This window comes from Prunus persica, chromosome G2 (assembly GCF_000346465.2).
Source record: "Prunus persica cultivar Lovell chromosome G2, Prunus_persica_NCBIv2, whole genome shotgun sequence".
Classification (NCBI taxonomy): domain Eukaryota; kingdom Viridiplantae; phylum Streptophyta; class Magnoliopsida; order Rosales; family Rosaceae; genus Prunus; species Prunus persica.
Window position 1 is genome coordinate 17911412 of NC_034010.1, and position 18327 is coordinate 17929738.

The following is an 18327-nucleotide window of genomic DNA, read 5'->3' on the forward strand; positions in this document are numbered from 1 at the left end:
CGAAACTCGATCTGACTCGGAGTAACAGGCCAACGGCCATTGCAGATAGGCCATGGAAGCTGTAACAATAACCTCACCGCCTCTCTCTCTGCACCATCACTCTTTCCCGCCAAACATTTGGTTCACCGCCACCAACTGCAATAACTGTAAGAACCACCAAACTTTCAAGATGAAAGCTTTAACACGACGGCAACAAAAGACTCCGACTTTTGCCGAAAACGACGCGTTTCCGGACTCTTTACCACTCCATACCAAGAACCCACATGCCATTTACAAGGACATACAGAGCTTCGCAAGGCGCAACAAGCTCAAGGAGGCCCTGAGCATCTTGGACTACTTAGACCAACAGGGCATCCCAGTTAACGCCACCACATTCTCTTCCCTTATCGCCGCTTGCGTCCGTACAAGGTCTGAAGATCATGGAAAGCAAATCCACACGCATATACGGATTAACGGGCTCGAAAGCAACGATTTTATACGTACGAAGTTGGTCCATATGTACACTAGTTTTGGTTCGGTGGAACATGCACAACAGCTGTTCGATGAAAGCTCTAGCAAGAGTGTGTACTCGTGGAATGCCTTGCTTAGAGGCACTGTCATTTCGGGTGGGAGGCGATACCGGGATGTTCTTCGTACTTATACGGAGATGAGGGCCTTAGGGCTCGAGTTGAATGTGTATTCTTTCTCTAGTGTAATGAAGAGCTTTGCGGGTGCTTCGGCGCTTTCACAAGGTTTAAAGACGCATGCCCTTTTGGTTAAGAATGGTTTTATTGATAGCTCAATTGTTCGGACGAGTTTGGTTGATTTGTACTTTAAATGTGGCAAGATTAAGCTTGCCTACCGCGTTTTTGAAGAATTCGGTGAACGAGATGTTGTTGTATGGGGAACCATGATTGCAGGTTTTGCGCATAATAGGCGGCAAAGGGAAGCTCTGGAGTATGCTAGGATGATGGTAGATGAAGGAATAAGGCCGAATTCGGTTATATTGACTAGTATTCTTCCTGTGATTGGAGATGTTGGGGCTCGAAAACTAGGGCAGGAGGTTCATGCTTTTGTGCTGAAGACAAAGAGTTATTCGAAGCAGATTTTCATTCAATCTGGCTTGATAGATATGTATTGCAAGTGTGGAGACATGGATATGGGGAGGCGGGTTTTTTATCACTCAAAGGAGAGGAATGCAATTTGTTGGACTGCTTTGATGTCGGGTTATGTTGCAAATGGGAGGCCTGAGCAAGCATTGCGATCGGTGATTTGGATGCAGCAGGAAGGGTTTAAGCCTGATTTGGTCACGGTTGCCACCGTCCTTCCAGTTTGTGCAGAGTTGAAGGATTTGAAACGAGGGAAGGAGATTCATGCTTATGCTGTCAAGAATTGTTTCTTGCCCAATGTATCTATAATTTCTTCCTTAATGGTAATGTACTCAAAATGTGGAATCTTTAAGTACTCTAGAAGACTGTTTGATGGGATGGAGCAGAGAAATGTCATTCTCTGGACAGCCATGATTGATTCCTATATTGACAACGGGTGCCTATATGAGGCACTTGGTGTGATAAGGTCAATGCTCTTATCAAAGCACAGGCCAGATTCGGTTGCAACGGCAAGGATTTTGACTATTTGCAATGGACTGAAGAATTTGAAGCTTGGGAAGGAAATCCATGGACAAGTTTTGAAGAAGGATTTTGAGTCCATCCCTTTCGTTGCATCTGAAATAGTGAAAATGTATGGGCACTGTGGAGCAGTTGATCATGCAAAGTCAGCTTTCAATATAATCCCTGTCAAGGGTTCAATGACATGGACTGCAATTATAGAGGCTTATGCCTACAATGGCATGTATCGGGATGCTATCGATCTTTTCGATGAGATGAGATCTAAAGACTTCACTCCAAACCATTTCACTTTCCAAGTGGTTCTATCTATCTGCGACCGGGCTGGATTTGTCAATGATGCTAGCCGTATCTTCCATTTGATGTCTCGTGTATATAAAGTGAAGGTTTCTGAAGAGCAATATTCTCTGATCATTGGACTTCTTACTCGTTTTGGTCGCGTTAAGGAGGCTCAAAGATTTTTACAGTTGAGTTCGTCTCTGTAGTAACAAGGATAATTGAACCTTCCTTCTTTCATGTGTAAATTTATTCAGCTCCTGAAATGAAACTTCTTTGTGATCATCAGTTTTTCTTTTCTGCTATTTCACAAGTGTATAGAGACCCATTTGTATCTTCATGTATCCTAGCATTTCTGTTTTATCAGGATTTCTTTGACATCGCGGATGAGAAAAATAGGTGATCAGTAATTTTTTTCCAGACAAATATATTTCAGATACAAGTGCCTCATTTGTTTGCTGGTCAATGCAGCAGCGGTTTCTAGTTTCCTATATAGCCTTGTATAACCAAATAATTTACTTCATAGGCCATGTTTGGATTGGATTATAAGGTAAAAATGGATCACATTGAATGGGAGAGGATAACACTAATCCAATGATGTGTTTGGTGCTAAACATGATCAAGAGGCTAGATTAATTGAAATATGCTATTACATAGCCCTGGCAAGATTAGACATAATCCAATTCATATTGTTTTTACGGTACCAAACTGGATAATCCCGTTCTCCTGGAATTATGTCTAATTGCATTACATAATTCAGTTTACCAAACGGGATAATCCAGTTTTCCTGGAATGGAATTGAGAAATCTCTTTGAATAAAATAAAACAAATCTCAAATATGAACAATTGGAGCAACTATGGTGTAACATTATAAACAAAAAATCTGCAATTCTTAAGCTCAAACTATCAAAATACTTGGTTAAGTAAGAACAAGCAATTAAGAAACAAAGATATTAACCCAATACAGAATCGAACCAGTTTAACTCAAAAGGGTGGTCAGTGGACCCATCATCAAGGGGATTGACAAACATATACACATGGGACCCATCTTGGACTCCATAATCTACGAGCAAAACCCCATCCACATCATCTTTGATGAGATGGCAACGATGATGATCATGATCATCAGTGTCAAGAATGAAAATCAGACGGTCATAAGGGAGCTTCTGTTGGACCTCGATTTCCCGCTTCAGATCAGCAACAGTGCCCTTGTCGCCCACTTGAACATAGAAGAGAGTTCCTGTCAAATTCTCCACCACCACCTTCATAATTAATTATCGTCAAAGTTTATTGTTCCTGAGTCTCGTTTAGAGAGAGAGGAAAGCTTATTTAGGCAAAATTCATGCAAAATATTCGAAAGGTGTTCACGTTTGCTGCATTCTCGACAGACTGTTACACATTACATGCACATGCTGTTAGAGTTTCTGGGAGCAAAAATACACGGAGCTATAAAGTCACCAATGCCCCTGCAAAATTGGAGAATAAGACCTTCGTGGTCAAAGGAGAAGAACTTGTTGTGAAACAAAGTATATGAGAATCTTTTTCAGATATGTTCAGATATGTATTGTTCTTCAATATGAAGGTATTTATAAAGAAGTATAAAAATGCGTAAATTTTAAATAAAATAGGAAATAATAAATTATAATAGGACTAAATACAGTACTTCCTATAAATATGCCCTAACATAATATATTATTTTAAAAAAATTTATAAAAAAGGGAAGTAATGAAAATCCTAACTAAATAAGGAGTCACCATCTCAAGTTAATCATGCATTGCTATATGGGAAAGTTAAAATGAATGACAACGTGTGTTTGACTTAGGATATTGCCACACACAATCTCATCCATAATACTAGAAACCCTTATAAGCTTTAAGTACTTCCCAAACAAAAATGTTAATCTTTTCAAAATACATTCGAGTATTTCGTTTTAAATCTACTAGATTTGATTGGATTTTTAGAGAAAAGTTCAATCATGTCAGTTTTTTTAAAGGGGTGCTACTCGTTACACTAAATTTGTATACTAAATTTGCGTTACAAACGATGAAGAATAAATTTAATTAATTAATAAAACGGTGACACGTAATTAGAGCATATAATAAAAAAAATATATAAAAAGCAATGTTAATTTAACAAAAAGTTACCACCGCACCGTTTCCCACCGCAACCAACGTTACTGTTGTTGCGCCGCCTGTTGCACCACCACGCCGCCCATCACTGGACCGTCAATGCTGCCACTTTCGTAAATTTGGAACTCATTCAAGGGTACATTCGTCTCGTCACTATTAGGCAGTCAATCGCCATCTCTCTATCTCTCACTCTCACTACAGAGTGTGACTAGGAGGGAGGGCGATGAATTACGAGCAGAGGCTCAAAGCCGCAGCGAAAATCATACTCGCCGACGACGCACGCGCCGGCGACGAGCGTGTTAGCGCTGAAGAACTCGGCGTTACGGCTTCATTAAAGCCTCACCAAGTCGAAGGTGTCTCGTGGCTCATACGCCGATACAATCTTGGCGTCAACGTCATTCTTGGTAAGGAGCTGTCGTATCATTTCCGATGTGTTTGGTTGTCGAGAAAATTTAAAAGAAAAAGTAGAATTAAATATTTTTAATGAATTAACTTGGATGCATTGGTTGAATTTGCAGGAGACGAGGTAAAGCTGCAAGTTTTCTGCTCTTATATTTTGAATGAGTTCAAAATTTTCCTTAAATTTGAATGTGATTTTCTGAGTTTGAATTTTAGTTATAATTTTCGGGAAAATGGAAGTAACTGTTCAGCTGGTGCATTATTTCCTGTCAGTGAAGATTCTGATGTTGATTGTTAAGGCTTGTGCAATTCATTTTTGCAATAAGATACAAGTACTTGCAATATATTGAGCAAAAGGGACATATTTTTTGCCGTGTTCTTTATACTTGAATCTAAGTGATTGGTTGGCAGATGGGACTGGGCAAGACTTTGCAAGCTGTCTCTTTATTGAGCTATTTGAAGGTTCACAAGTTGTCACCTGGGCCATTTTGTGAGTTTCGTTTCTGTTTTTGGTGTGAAAATCTTGAAGTTTATATTTTTGGTATTGGTGTGCCTGATACTTTTGTTTTCTTTCATCAATCAACTATCCACAGTGGTATTGTGTCCTCTAAGTGTAACAGATGGTTGGGTCTCTGAGATGGAGAAATTTGCACCAAAACTAAAAGTTCTTCGGTACGTTGGTGATAAAGAATATAGGCGCATTCTTCGCAGGACAATCTACGAGCATGGAAAAGAAGAGTCCTCCTCTTCATCTGATGTAAGCTCGGGTCCTGTTGTGTAGCTATTGGAAGGCTACAGATGTAATCCATTATTAATCTTTGACACTATAGTTAATAATTTTTATAAGCTTTAATAAGCTACTACTTGTTTTGTTGATATTTTCAAGTTGGGCCTGTCGACAGGTATTGTCGTTGCCTTTTGATGTCCTATTGACAACATATGACATGGTGTTGGCAGATCAGGATTTTCTTTCTCAGATACCATGGAGTTATGCAGTAATTGATGAAGCTCAGAGGCTTAAAAACCCTAATAGTGTATGTTTAAGACATCTTAAATTCTCTCTCGTATACATGAATGAACTCTGTACTTGTACTGAGTAGCCTTTTCTTATTGTGAATTAATACATTTTACTCCAGTAATTACTGCCCTGAAAATAATCATACACTAGATACAGTTATTCAGTTTACGACTTTTTGAACCACTGACTTTTAGAAATGAAATGACAGCTTACTGCAGATCAGTTTGGAATTTTCTTTTAATGTTTAAACATTTGCCTAAGACAAGTTCACATGTCAAATTTTTCAATTGTTATTTACCATGTAAATTTTTGGTAGGTGGCGATAAAAAGGGGTTAAAGTTAGACTACTTTTTATTTTCCTATAATAACTTTTATCCCAGACACATACATGGTTCGACCTTAATAGGTTCTGTACAATGTCCTAAGAGAGCGCTATCTTATACCAAGACGGTTACTGATGACTGGCACACCCATTCAAAACAATATCACTGAACTTTGGGCTTTGATGCATTTTTGTATGCCATCAGTCTATGGGAAACTGGATGAGTTCCTTGCAACATTTAAGGAAGCTGGAGATCCTTCATCAGGTTATCTTCTTACCTGTCATAAGTAGTTTATGTGGATTTTATTTCTTATAATGTGATGTGGAAACCTTTGATTGTAATAATTTCTTCCCTGGGATTTCAAAACAGGCCATGATACAGCTAAAGTTAAGGAGCAACTTAAAAGCTTAAGATGCATATTGGGAGCTTTCATGATCCGGCGTACAAAATCTAAACTTATTGAGAGTGGAGATCTATTGCTGCCACCGCTTACTGAGATAACAGTGTATGTTCTCCATTCCTTGTTTCCTTGTAGACATAGTGTTGATGAGGCTGTTTTATGATGCTAAGGTGCATTATCTTGATAGGCTGGCACCATTGGTCGGATTGCAAAAGAAGGTGTACATGTCAATACTGAGGAAGGAGCTTCCTAAACTACTTGCTGTCTCTTCTGGAGGTCCAAATCATCAATCCTTACAGAATATTGTATGTTAGTTTTTTGATTTTTTACCCTAAGCATCTCTTTTTTCTATTTTTTTACCCTACGCATCTCTTTTCTTGTCTTCCCTTCATGTGATGTGATATGGTACATTGGTATTATGAACCCCTTTATCCTATACATTCTACAAAATTAAAAACACAGAGAAGATATTTTATTTCCCATGGTTTTAGGTTGACCAGTGCAATATCACTACTTTTCTTCTGGAAAAGTTGTGGATTTAAGAGGTCCTGTTGGCTGGTAGCTGTGAATTCATAGTTTGGTACATACATTTCAAAATCTGTGTAGGCTAGCAGCCAAATTCCTTTGCCTAGTGTCATTGTCATTTTCTGAAGAAACTTTACTTTTTGCAAATGTAACTTTCAAAAAGCACCCTCTAGTTTGCTTCCTCGATGTTGCTTTTCCATAGCAGAAACTTTGATGAAGTAGTAGCAGACGCAGAACTGTATGGATTGCATCTAAATCTACTTTTCCTGTAAAACAGAGTTTATATGCTTATTCAGCGTTTCATTGTTTATTTGTATTGCAGCTAGTATTGTGATCAATTATTTATTTTGATTGAATGTTTATCCTTTGTCATTACTTCTCCCTCTGTCATACAGGTGATACAGTTACGAAAAGCATGTAGCCATCCTTATCTCTTCCCGGGTATTGAGCCCGAACCATATGAAGAGGGTGAACACCTTGTTCAGGTATCGCTGATTTTAATTTGGTAAATGATAATGACCTAGGTGTGTATACCAAGTCATGTAGTGTCGAAACTCTAACATCCGAAGATTAACAGAGGAAAATAAGTATCTTTTTGCTTTCTTTCTGAAAGGGAAAGCCTTTAATCCCTGAGTAGTACTTTTAGTATGCCTTCTGCTCGCTTGTAATATTTCCTGCCAACCAATCTCTGTTCATTCCTTATCTTTTCATAGGCTAGTGGTAAACTTATGATTTTGGACCAACTACTTCAAAAGCTGCATGGGTATGGACACCGTGTGCTTCTCTTTGCACAGATGACGCATACCCTTGACATTCTCCAGGTTTGTTTTTTTTCCTTTTGTATTTTTTTCCTGTCGCATGCTAAATGATAAAATGCTTCAGCTTGTTTGCATATGTTACTCTGCATTTTAACAAATTAATATTCTCATACGCAATGCAGGATTTTCTAGAGTTAAGGAAATATTCCTATGAACGCCTTGATGGATCAATTCGGGCTGAGGAGCGGTTTGCTGCCATAAGAAGTTTCAGCACACAATCAACCAAAAAAAGTTTGAAGTCTCAACCTGATCAAAATGGTGCTTTTGTCTTCATGATCTCTACAAGAGCTGGTGGAGTTGGCTTGAATCTTGTGGCTGCTGATACTGTGAGTTTTCACAAACAGTTGTGTACTGCTCTTAAAACAATCAGTTATGTTTAGATCTGAAACTCAGGACCTGTAGGTTCTATTGTTATATCGTTGGATCAAATCTTTACATTTTTTAGAGTACAAGAAAGTTCATAATCATTTTAAAATCTCTTTGTATCTGTCAAATTATTATCAAATGTTTTTAACCACAGGTTAAAAACTTTTTAGTTCTCTTCAGACATTTACAGATGAGATTGACATGTAATAAATTGTGTACTATTGAATCCCGAAAGTGCAAACTTTAAATGGCCTTCAAGCCCTGTTGAAGTGTTGATGCTCAATAGTCAGAAACGTGAATTACTGCAATTTCACATAGCTCAAGAAACCTTTGAATCACTAGCAAGAAACCTTGGGTTTGACGAGTGACGTTCTTATCTCCAGCATATTACTTTAAGAATGTGTACCCTGGTCTTGGTGAGAATGACAGAGTAATTTGGGGAGGTTTGTAGTCTGTTGAGGAATTTATAGTAGTCTATGTTGTAAAAGTCCCAGTAAATTGGTGTCTGTAAAGCATGTCATAGTACTGACATACTTTTATTCTATTCTTATTAGGCATATTTTTTTCCCTGACATTCTTATGATCAATTTGTATACGCTAGGTTATATTCTACGAGCAAGATTGGAATCCCCAGGTTGACAAACAAGCTCTTCAGCGGGCTCACAGGATTGGTCAAATGAATGATGTACTGTCAATAAACCTAGTTACAGGATGTACGGTGGAGGAGGTGAGATCCTATACATTTTTTTTTCTTTTCTTTCGGTTGAAGAGTTCCTTTACATGACTCATGAGACATGGCCATTGAACCACATTATATATATTGTATTCAAATGTGTCAATATAGGTTATCATGCGGAGAGCGGAGAGGAAGTTGCGGCTTAGCCATAATGTTATTGGAGATGATGTTATGGACCAGGAAGGTAAAGAAGAAGCAGGAGTTGAACCTAGTGACTTGCGATCCATCATATTTGGGTTACATCTCTTCGATCCTGATGAAATCAACAATGATGAGTTTGGGATGTCAGAACTGAATGCTATGGCTGAGAAGGTAATCTCAGTGCGCGATAAACAGATAGCAAATGAGGATGAGAGGAAATTTGAGGTCAATCCAACAGATGTTTTGCATGGACATGATCTTGTTGCAGGAGAAAGTAACACTTCTCTTAGTTTCAATTCTAGTTTTGATGAAGCTTCATATCTCTCTTGGGTTGAAAAATTCAAGGAGGTATCACAAGAAAGTGGAAATGAAAATATGGATTTGAGAAGCAGAAGAAACTTTCTCGAGGAAAAGCGTCTAAAACGTGAGGCTGCAAAGAAGAAGGCAGAGGAGGAGAAGTTATCTAAGTGGGAAGACCTTGGGTACCATTCATTGTCTGTCGAGGACCCTGTCAGCCCTGTGGATAGTGACATGATGTCTGATTCAGGTTCTGTCCAGTTTGTTTATGGGGACTGTACACAACCATCAAAAGTTTGTCCATCTGAACCTACCATTATTTTCAGGTAAATTTAATTTTTCTAAATGCCTCCTCTTGAGTGTTCACATTTTTTTGCGTTGAATGAGTCAGAACAGTTAATATGTGTCTTCTTGTGTTCCTGCTATTTCGTTCTTGATACAGTAACTTTTTGTTTGTTCATGCTTCTTAAAGCTCGAATATTCTTTTTTCTTCCATTATTATTTTATAGAAACATATTCTTTCAGAGTATGAGCATGATGTAGGCTGTCAGTGGTTTTACAACCAGACCTGACTTAATATGTCTATTTCGCAGCTGTGTTGATGATTCTGGACACTGGGGTCATGGAGGAATGTTTGATGCACTGGCCAAGCTATCTTCAAGTATCCCCGATGCATATCTGCAAGCTTCAGAATTTGATGACCTGCATCTTGGTGATCTTCACCTTATAAGAGTTAATGGTTAGCCTCTGGTCTCTCCTCCTGAAATATTATCTCAATTACCCTTGTTGCTTATACGACAAAGGAATCTCTTCTACTCAGAAGCACGAGTAGGAGAGAAATTTGATTATATCAGTTACAACACAGCAACATTTTTCTTTTTTCATGTTCTGTCCGAAGTTATAATGAGAAGAGTACAAGTAGCGTTTAGCTGCAATATGCACTATGCAGGAATTTGTTTATCATGTCAGCCAGAAGTATGTTTTACATTTGAACTTTCTGCCTTATCTATTTGTTACTATGTAGAGGATGCGAATGAACAGAAGATGGACTGTAATCTCCCTCAATGGGTGGCTTTGGCTGTTGTACAATCTTATAATCCCAGGCGTAAAGTACCCCGAAGCAAGATTTCTATTCCTGACTTAGAAAGATGCTTATCGAAGGCATCATTTTCAGCTGCTCAGAATTCTGGTAAACATTATAGTTGAATCAGTTCAGAGCTGACTATGCTATTCTTGCCTTGTTATTTAACCCCATGGTACATTTGAAATGCAAAAGTGTAGTTCTTTTCTTGTTAAGGACGTCAAGATTTCATTGGCTAACTTCGAGTCAGACATGTCGGATTTATTCTTTTTAAAAATGTCTCATGTCGCATTCTTCTTTCTTGATTTTAACAGCTTCAATCCACATGCCACGCATTGGGTATCAAGATGGATCAGATCGTGCAGAATGGTACACAGTCGAACGTCTTCTACGAAAATATGCTTCTCTGTACAGCATAAAGATATATGTGTATGTTTTCTTTCTCTTCCTTCTCCCATCTTCTGCCAACACGCACACCGATGCACATCAAACTAATTTCTTGAAATCTTTGCAGGTATTATTATAAGCGGTCTGCTTGACGCTTTGGACTGCTCTCATGCTGGACGTGGTCCTTGTCTCCCAGGCCTGTGGCTGATAGAATTAGATTAACAAAATGTGCCTCTACGACCTTTCCTGACTTGTAAATAGGCTCAACATCCATTATAAGATATCCTTCTCTTAAAGTACCTATATTGTTGACCTTTCTCTTCTTCGATAATGTTGTAGTGTGTAGGAAGCAGAAACATGACAAAGGGGAAAGTTTCTATGTAAAAACTTCAAATGCATCTTGTTTTTGTTGTACACCAATCTTCCAAGTAATATTCCGTGGTTAAAATTTCGAAATTTCATGTATGTTATTTGAATAAAGATAAAAGAAGAAAACAAATGAATTCTAAATAACTCATTTTATTCTGAATGTGATACAATTAGTTATTTTAAATACCTTCAAACTAATCTTTTTTTTTAATAACAAATTTTAGACTTGCTTGTATATCCAAATCATTTCTTTCAAATCCGTTAGTCGGTCCGTTTGGATGAGGGAAAATAACTCATAATTTAACTAAAAGTCGGGAATTTAATAGGAGAAATTGACAATTTCTTTGTTTGGCAATTTAAGTACGGAATTTATTAAATGATACGGAGAAAAAATCGAGAAAATTGGGGCATTAAATTTCATAGTTTAATTTTCACCAAAATAGGTGTCATTTCACAATTGCCATAGTGCCATTACAAAATTTTCTCGTTTACAAAATTCGACATACATAAATCCAAATATTGAAATTTTCAATTGCCAAAAATTGAAATGATGGAAATTTAAATTCCACAATTTTAGAATTCTATGTAATTTTCAATTCTTTCATCCAAACGGAGAGTAAAATTTTTGGAAATCATTTTTCAAATATTCGAAGCCCCAAGTTACCTCACCCTCTACCCTTGGCTGTGAACAGTTAGATGCCACACCAAACCACCGGCCAACGTTTACCAGCAGAAAATAGAAACAGAAATAGATGATTTGCGCATTTTGGCACCCTTCTGTAAGAAGAAAAGCTTCGGAAGAAACCACAAATTAATTCATGGCCGCGAATCCCATTTCTCAGGGTCAAGGACTAGCAGTCTTCAGAAAGCAACTCTTCAGTCCCAGCCTCAAGTCCAATTCTCAGCCGGATTCTTTTCTCAGGTGCGCCTTCTAAAACTTCAATTTGATTTCCTTTCCTACATTTTCTCACTAGGCAAACACAAATTTCACTTTTTGTTACATTGCTTGTTTTTGAACAATCGTCAAAACCCAGGTGCTATTCTTCTCAGAAAACCGAGAACCATAATGAGAGTGATGAACAACAGCACAGGGCTAAACAACCCAAATCGTCAACCCCAAAAACCAAAACGGCTAAGGATATGGCCAGGCTTGTCAACACCAATACATGGTCGAGTGAGCTTGAGTCTTCTCTCTCTACAATCTCTTCCTCTCTCTCCAAGACCACGGTACACCAAACACTCCACCTTATCAAAACCCCGCACAAAGCCCTTCAGTTCTTTAAGTGGGTAGAGGTAATGGGTTTCTCTCACAATGACCAATCCTACTTCTTGATGCTTGAAATATTGGGTCGAGCCCGAAATCTCAATGCAGCACGAAATTTATTGTTTTCAATTGAAAAAAGGTCTAATGGTGCAGTTAAACTTGAGGACCGCTTCTTTAATAGCTTAATAAGGAACTATGGTCGAGCTGGGCTGTTCCAAGAGTCTATAAAGCTTTTTACTACAATGAAGTCGCTTGGTGTATCGCCTTCTGTTGTTTCATTCAATAGTCTTCTGTCGATTTTGCTTAAAAAGGGTAGGACAAATATGGCCAAGAATGTGTATGATGAAATGCTCAGTATGTATGGAGTGACACCAGATACATATACATTTAACATTTTGATTAGAGGGTTTTGTATGAACTCCATGGTAGATGAAGGTTATCGCTTTTTCAAAGATATGTCGGGTTTTAGATGTGACCCGGATGTCATTACCTATAATACTCTTGTTGATGGGCTATGTAGAGCAGGGAAGGTTGAAATTGCCCATAATGTGGTGAATGGTATGAGTAAGAGAAGTGGGGATTTGACTCCAAATGTTGTTACTTATACGACCTTGATTAGAGGGTATTGTGTGAAACAGGAGATTGACAAGGCTTTAAGTATTTTGGAGGAGATGACTACTCGAGGGTTAAAACCAAATGGATTTACCTACAATACTCTAATTAAGGGGCTTTGTGAAGCGCAGAAGCTAGATAAGATAAAAGAGATTTTTGAAGGAACAATGATTGGTGGAGAATTTACTCCAGATACATGTACGTTCAACACATTGATGCATTCACATTGCAATGCAGGAAACTTGGATGAAGCATTGAAGGTTTTTGCAAAGATGTCAGAGTTAAAGGTTCCACCAGATTCAGCTACATACAGTGTTTTGATATGCAGTTTATGTCAACGAGGGGATTACCCTAGAGCAGAGGAGTTGTTTGATGAGTTATCAAAGAAAGAAATTTTGTTAAGGGATGATGGTTGTAAGCCTCTTGTTGCCTCTTATAACCCTATCTTTGGGTATTTATCTAGTAATGGGAAAACTCAGAAGGCCGAGGAAGTGTTTAGGCAGCTAATGAGAAGAGGAACACAAGACCCTCTGTCCTACAAGACTTTGATCATGGGCAATTGTAAGGAAGGTACATATGAAGCTGGGTATGAACTCTTAGTCTGGATGCTTAGAAGGGATTTTGTGCCTGATGAAGAGATTTATGTATCCTTGATTGATGGCCTCTTGCAGAAGGGTAAGCCCCTTCTTGCCCAACAGACTTTAGAGAAGATGCTAAAGAGCTCTCATCTCCCACAAACGTCTACTTTCCATTCTTTACTTGCAGAACTTTTGAAACAGCATTGTGCCCATGAATCTGCCAGTTTTGTCACTTTAATGTTGGAGAAAAAAATTAGACAAAACATTAATCTCTCAACACATCTTGTAAGGCTACTTTTCAGTCATGGGTTACGAGATAAAGCATTTGAGATTGTAGGGATGCTCTATGAGAATGGGTACTCAATTAAAATGGAAGAACTGGTTTGTTTCCTCTGCCAAAGTAGAAAGCTTTTAGAGGCATGTGAAATGTTGCAATTCAGTCTGCAGAAGCATCAAAGTGTCGATATTGATAATTTTAACCAAGTTATTGTAGGGCTTTGTGATATAAATAAACTTTCAGAAGCATTTGGCTTGTACTATGAACTGGTTGAAAATAAAGGCTATCAGCAATTGCCCTGCTTAGATTCTCTAAAATCTGCCCTAGAGGTTGCAGGAAGATCAGTTGAAGCTGAGTTTCTATCTAAAAGGATTCCAAGACAGCAGCTGCTGGACAAATTTGGGAAGTCAAGGCTACAACTGTAAGTCAAGACCTCAGCTGCTGTACATATCTTTCTTGCTGCTAAATGGTAGGTTTTTAAGATTTCCTCGATCACATCTCAGCCTTGTAAATACACAGTTGTTGCTGCCCTCCTCATACCACTTCTTCCCAGCGTTTATTCGATCCCTCATCTCAATTTCACCCTGACCCCACATCTCAAGCATTGGAGCATATACAGTCCATCTGCAGTCCAAAGCTCATTTGAAACCAAACTCATACATACCCATTGCAAACTACACGAACAACAAAATCAATGACCACTGATTGCGAAGTACAGTGCAACACAAAATGGATATATTGGCAAGGGAATTGTGGAGTGAAATCATAGAGAGAGAGAGAGAGAGAGAGAGAGAGAGAGAGAGAGAGAGATGCAATGGGAGAGTAAGTGTGATTGTTTGAGAGAGTTTTGAAAATGGATTGGGTTATTGATCAGAAATATTTTGAGAGGAGATGATATCGGGCTTTTGGAATAGAAATTCAATGGTGATTTTGAAAGGGAAGGAGGGTATCATGTAGAGACAGAAAGCAACAAAAAGTTTAGGGTTGAACCCCAACTTGAGTCAAGTTTTGAAGGTATTTTGGTCCAAGGTTATCTTATCAATTTAGGAAAATAGTTTGATGGACTTTTATATGGGTTGATTATTGAACAGAAGAAAACTATAAGCACCACAAAGAAGAGAATATGATCTGTGCCTTTCTGCAGAAGTAGATGGTATGATTTTCTACCACCTGGTTTTGGTTATTAAGCAGGGAGCTGTTGTACTACATTTGTTTTCCATTCCTTTTGTGAATCAGATTTATGAACTTCTGTAACAGGAAGAATGGTGGATCTTATTTACTTAGTTGGTTCCGTCAAAACGGTCTCTTGGGTTGGTTTATGAAATTTTCTTTCATCTTTTTTGTTACAGATGATTGAAGAGAATGTAGCTTTGCAGCAAGCTTTTCTCTTGGTTCCTTTTTCCTTTTTAAGTGGGAAAGCACTAACTAGAATGTACCCAATCCTGAACAGACAACCGAAGCAAATGACAAAAAGCTCCAAATGGCTTGAATAATGTGATGGGGGTGGTTGAAGGAGAAAAAAGGACAATGCAGCTGAAAAAATGATAAGGGGATATAATAAATTTGATCATTTAAGAGGGTTTTTTTTCCTGGGTCATAAGGTGTAAAGAGTGTAAATTCCTCTAAAGATTTCAGAATGAGAGGATTTAGAAATGAAACTTTTTACAAGAAGTGGTTTTGAAAATTATCAAACTTACTTGGGACTATTATCAGTTGCTAATTAGGAAATAATTTACAAAATTAATCTACAAATTCTGAACTATTGATTTCATTTGCAGTGAACTGAAATCTTTTCTTACAAAATTAAAATGGTTTTGAAGGGTATTCACAGTTAAATCAGACAGATCTACTAAACCTGCAAAAATGGGCTGACTTGGAGAATTCAAAAGTTAGCTAAAGGGCAATTTTAACATGGAAGAAGTAGGAAATTCTGCTACCTATTCTCAATCTGTTTTGTTCCCTCTCTTTTATTTTTTGTTTCTTCTTGGTTTTCTGGTGGTACCAGTTCTAGAGATCTTCCTCCTTTCTTTTGCAGTGGACTATTCTAAACCTTTTTCTACAATTCATACTTTTGAAGCAGAAAGTAAGTAACCATTGGGTTTCAACTTTTCATTCATTGTTTTACCAAACAAAAGGAGAATATTGTTTCCCCTTGAAACAGTCACACTCCTAACTCCCCCAAGAAACCCATAAAATCACCAAACCATAATAAAGTAAGCATCTCTTTCTTTTCATGCTCATCTCCTTTGAAACCAACTCCTCTCCAACACCAAGCCCAGTTCCCCCATATATACATGCCTTCAACTTTCACCAAACTCAGACTTTGCTAAGCCTTCTACTCCTCCTCATCATCATCATCCTAAAGATGTCGAAGCTCGAAAGCAATGGCGCTAATGGTTCTTCCAAGCAATTCCATGCACCAAGTAGGCACGCTCCTACACCAGGGAAGGCAACAGTCCTTGCATTGGGCAAGGCCTTCCCAAGCCAACTGATCCCTCAGGACTGCTTGGTGGAGGGCTACATTCGTGACACCAAATGTGTAGATGTTGCCATTAAGGAGAAATTGGAACGCCTGTGTAAGCAAAATTATTTGTGTTTTATTATCTTGAATCTCTTAGAACTCATCTATTTACTTGCTGGCTGCCCTCTAAATTACTTTTTCGCAAAACTATTTGTATCCTATTTACTGATTTCATAGGCGACCGCCACCTACGTAAATGAGTTTCACGTCTACTAGAGATGTGGTCAATAAATAAATATACTCCAAATAATTCTACATAATAAGTAAATGTCATACAAATTATGTGATCAGCTAGCTAATGTAATTCCTTTTTAATGTGGTACGTTTAACATTACGTGATATTTTGAAAGGGGCAAGACTCACCATGCTTATCTCTCTTCATTTTTGTTTTTGTTTTTCCTAGGCAAAACCACAACTGTGAAGACTAGATACACAGTCATGTCCAAGGAGATCCTAGACAAATACCCTGAACTAGCAACTGAGGGCTCAGCTACCATCAGACAAAGGCTTGAAATTGCAAACCCTGCAGTGGTACAGATGGCCTTGGAAGCTAGCCTTTCTTGCATCAAGGAATGGGGTAGGCCAGTTGAAGACATCACTCACGTTGTCTACGTATCCTCAAGTGAAATCAGACTACCTGGTGGTGACCTCTACCTTGCCAGCGAGCTTGGCCTGAGGAACGACGTTGGCCGCGTTATGCTGTACTTCCTAGGCTGCTATGGTGGTGTCACCGGCCTCCGGGTTGCAAAAGACATAGCTGAAAACAACCCGGGAAGCCGGGTCTTGCTAACCACTTCTGAGACCACAATTCTTGGTTTCAGGCCACCAAGCAAGGCACGCCCTTACGACCTTGTTGGGGCTGCGCTTTTCGGTGATGGAGCTGCAGCTGTGATCGTTGGAAGCAACCCAAAACCAGGCCAAGAGACTCCTTTCATGGAGCTCAACTATGCTGTCCAGCAGTTCCTCCCTGACACACACAATGTGATTGATGGGAGGCTCTCAGAGGAAGGCATTAACTTCAAGCTTGGAAGGGACCTGCCTCAGAAGATTGACGAAAACATCGAGGAGTTCTGCAAGAAGCTGATGGCCAAGGCTTCATTGAAGGACTTCAATGAGTTGTTCTGGGCTGTTCATCCAGGAGGACCTGCCATTCTTAACAAGCTAGAGAGCACCCTCAAGCTGGGCAGTGATAAGCTAGAGTGCAGCAGGAGGGCTCTGATGGACTATGGAAATGTTAGCAGCAACACGATTTTCTATGTCATGGAGAATATGAGGGAGGAGTTGAAGAATAAGAAGGAGGAGAGGGAAGAATGGGGGCTTGCCTTAGCTTTTGGCCCTGGAATTACATTTGAAGGAATCCTCATGCGCAGCCTGTAGGAGGATCAATTGTTACCATGCTACGTTGCATTTAAGATTCTAAGTTAATTTGGTCATTTTAATTTTTAATGAAATGGAATGGAGAAAAGGATATGTAGCCAAAATCAAATTGGCCTTCACATGTAGCTTGTGGTCTGTGACATGAAATTTATGAATTCCACTGCAATTTATTGCTAATCATTTATCAACGAAACCATTTCTTTTCGGTTATAAGGAATTGGGAAGGATCGAACCCTTAATCTATTCTGATTCTAGCACATTTTTTTCTTCATCATTTTTCGCTATTTAGTATAATTTATAAACATTTCTAATTTTTAGAAAAAACAATTGAAGCATAGTGGAATAAATATAGTAAAAATCAACTCATTTTCTAGCGGCCAGATTTTCATTACTAAAAGTCTAAAAATTTAATTGTTCTTCATCCTTTAATTTCCAAAATAGCATCTTTCAATAATATTTTTACAAAAACCAACATTTTTTGTGGACTTATTGTTTTAATTTTGGAGGATTCCTCCTTCCCTCTCTCGTCTCCATGAATTAGAATATCACATCTCACCCAAAAATTGATGGTGTGTTTACTAATCAGCAATTGGAATTCGAATAATGAATTGAATTCTAATTATAGAGGATTCTTATGTTTACTTCACATCAAGGAATTAAAAAGTAAGTAGGACCCACACAAAATTAGGAATTGAATTCCTAATTTTTGAGGAATTCAATTCTTGGGTGGGATGTGGTATTCTAATTCTGGAAGAACTAACCCGTTAGGAATTCATCTTTTTTACCCATTATATCCTCACACAATTTTAAAATTTCCAAATTTGTCATC

At 38.3% G+C, this 18327-nt stretch overlaps 3 protein-coding genes across 4 annotated transcripts; all 3 read left to right on the top strand.

Moving 5' to 3' along the window:
- Positions 9-2300, top strand: LOC18786271 (pentatricopeptide repeat-containing protein At1g71460, chloroplastic). The gene has a single exon (XM_020556722.1). The coding sequence runs from the start codon at positions 53-55 to the stop codon at positions 2087-2089; it is 2037 nt and encodes a 678-aa protein (XP_020412311.1). The 5' UTR covers positions 9-52; the 3' UTR covers positions 2090-2300.
- On the top strand, positions 4013-10965 carry LOC18786255 (probable helicase CHR10). 2 transcript variants are annotated; one of them, XM_020558558.1, is made up of 17 exons: positions 4013-4413; positions 4528-4535; positions 4820-4898; positions 5002-5165; positions 5311-5442; positions 5833-6013; positions 6119-6254; positions 6337-6454; positions 7070-7159; positions 7388-7495; positions 7615-7818; positions 8460-8585; positions 8703-9358; positions 9626-9771; positions 10057-10221; positions 10428-10542; positions 10628-10965. In XM_020558558.1, exons 1-17 carry the CDS (start codon positions 4233-4235, stop codon positions 10650-10652), a joined length of 2634 nt encoding a protein of 877 aa, XP_020414147.1. In that variant the 5' UTR covers positions 4013-4232; the 3' UTR covers positions 10653-10965. The 2 variants fall into 2 exon arrangements, with proteins under 2 accessions (XP_020414147.1, XP_020414148.1); XM_020558559.1 differs by lacking the exons at positions 4013-4413; positions 4528-4535; positions 4820-4898 and having other exon boundaries at positions 5112-5208.
- On the top strand, positions 11611-17576 carry LOC18787486 (pentatricopeptide repeat-containing protein At1g02060, chloroplastic). The gene is made up of 4 exons (XM_020557347.1): positions 11611-11791; positions 11904-14021; positions 15932-16195; positions 16514-17576. The coding sequence occupies exons 1-4, from the start codon at positions 11688-11690 to the stop codon at positions 17496-17498; spliced, it is 3471 nt and encodes a 1156-aa protein (XP_020412936.1). The 5' UTR covers positions 11611-11687; the 3' UTR covers positions 17499-17576.

Coding starts and splice junctions, on each gene's coding strand:
- LOC18786271 (XM_020556722.1), top strand. CDS start 53: ATGGAAGCTGTAACAATAACCTCACCGCCTCTCTCTCTGCACCATCAC.
- LOC18786255 (XM_020558558.1), top strand. CDS start 4,233: ATGAATTACGAGCAGAGGCTCAAAGCCGCAGCGAAAATCATACTCGCC. Junction 5,166..5,310: donor AGTCCTCCTCTTCATCTGAT/GTAAGCTCGGGT, acceptor GCCTGTCGACAG/GTATTGTCGTTGCCTTTTGA. Junction 10,222..10,427: donor TTCAGCTGCTCAGAATTCTG/GTAAACATTATA, acceptor TGATTTTAACAG/CTTCAATCCACATGCCACGC.
- LOC18787486 (XM_020557347.1), top strand. CDS start 11,688: ATGGCCGCGAATCCCATTTCTCAGGGTCAAGGACTAGCAGTCTTCAGA. Junction 14,022..15,931: donor GGGAAGTCAAGGCTACAACT/GTAAGTCAAGAC, acceptor GACTTTGCTAAG/CCTTCTACTCCTCCTCATCA. Junction 16,196..16,513: donor TGTAAGCAAAATTATTTGTG/TTTTATTATCTT, acceptor ATTTTTGTTTTT/GTTTTTCCTAGGCAAAACCA.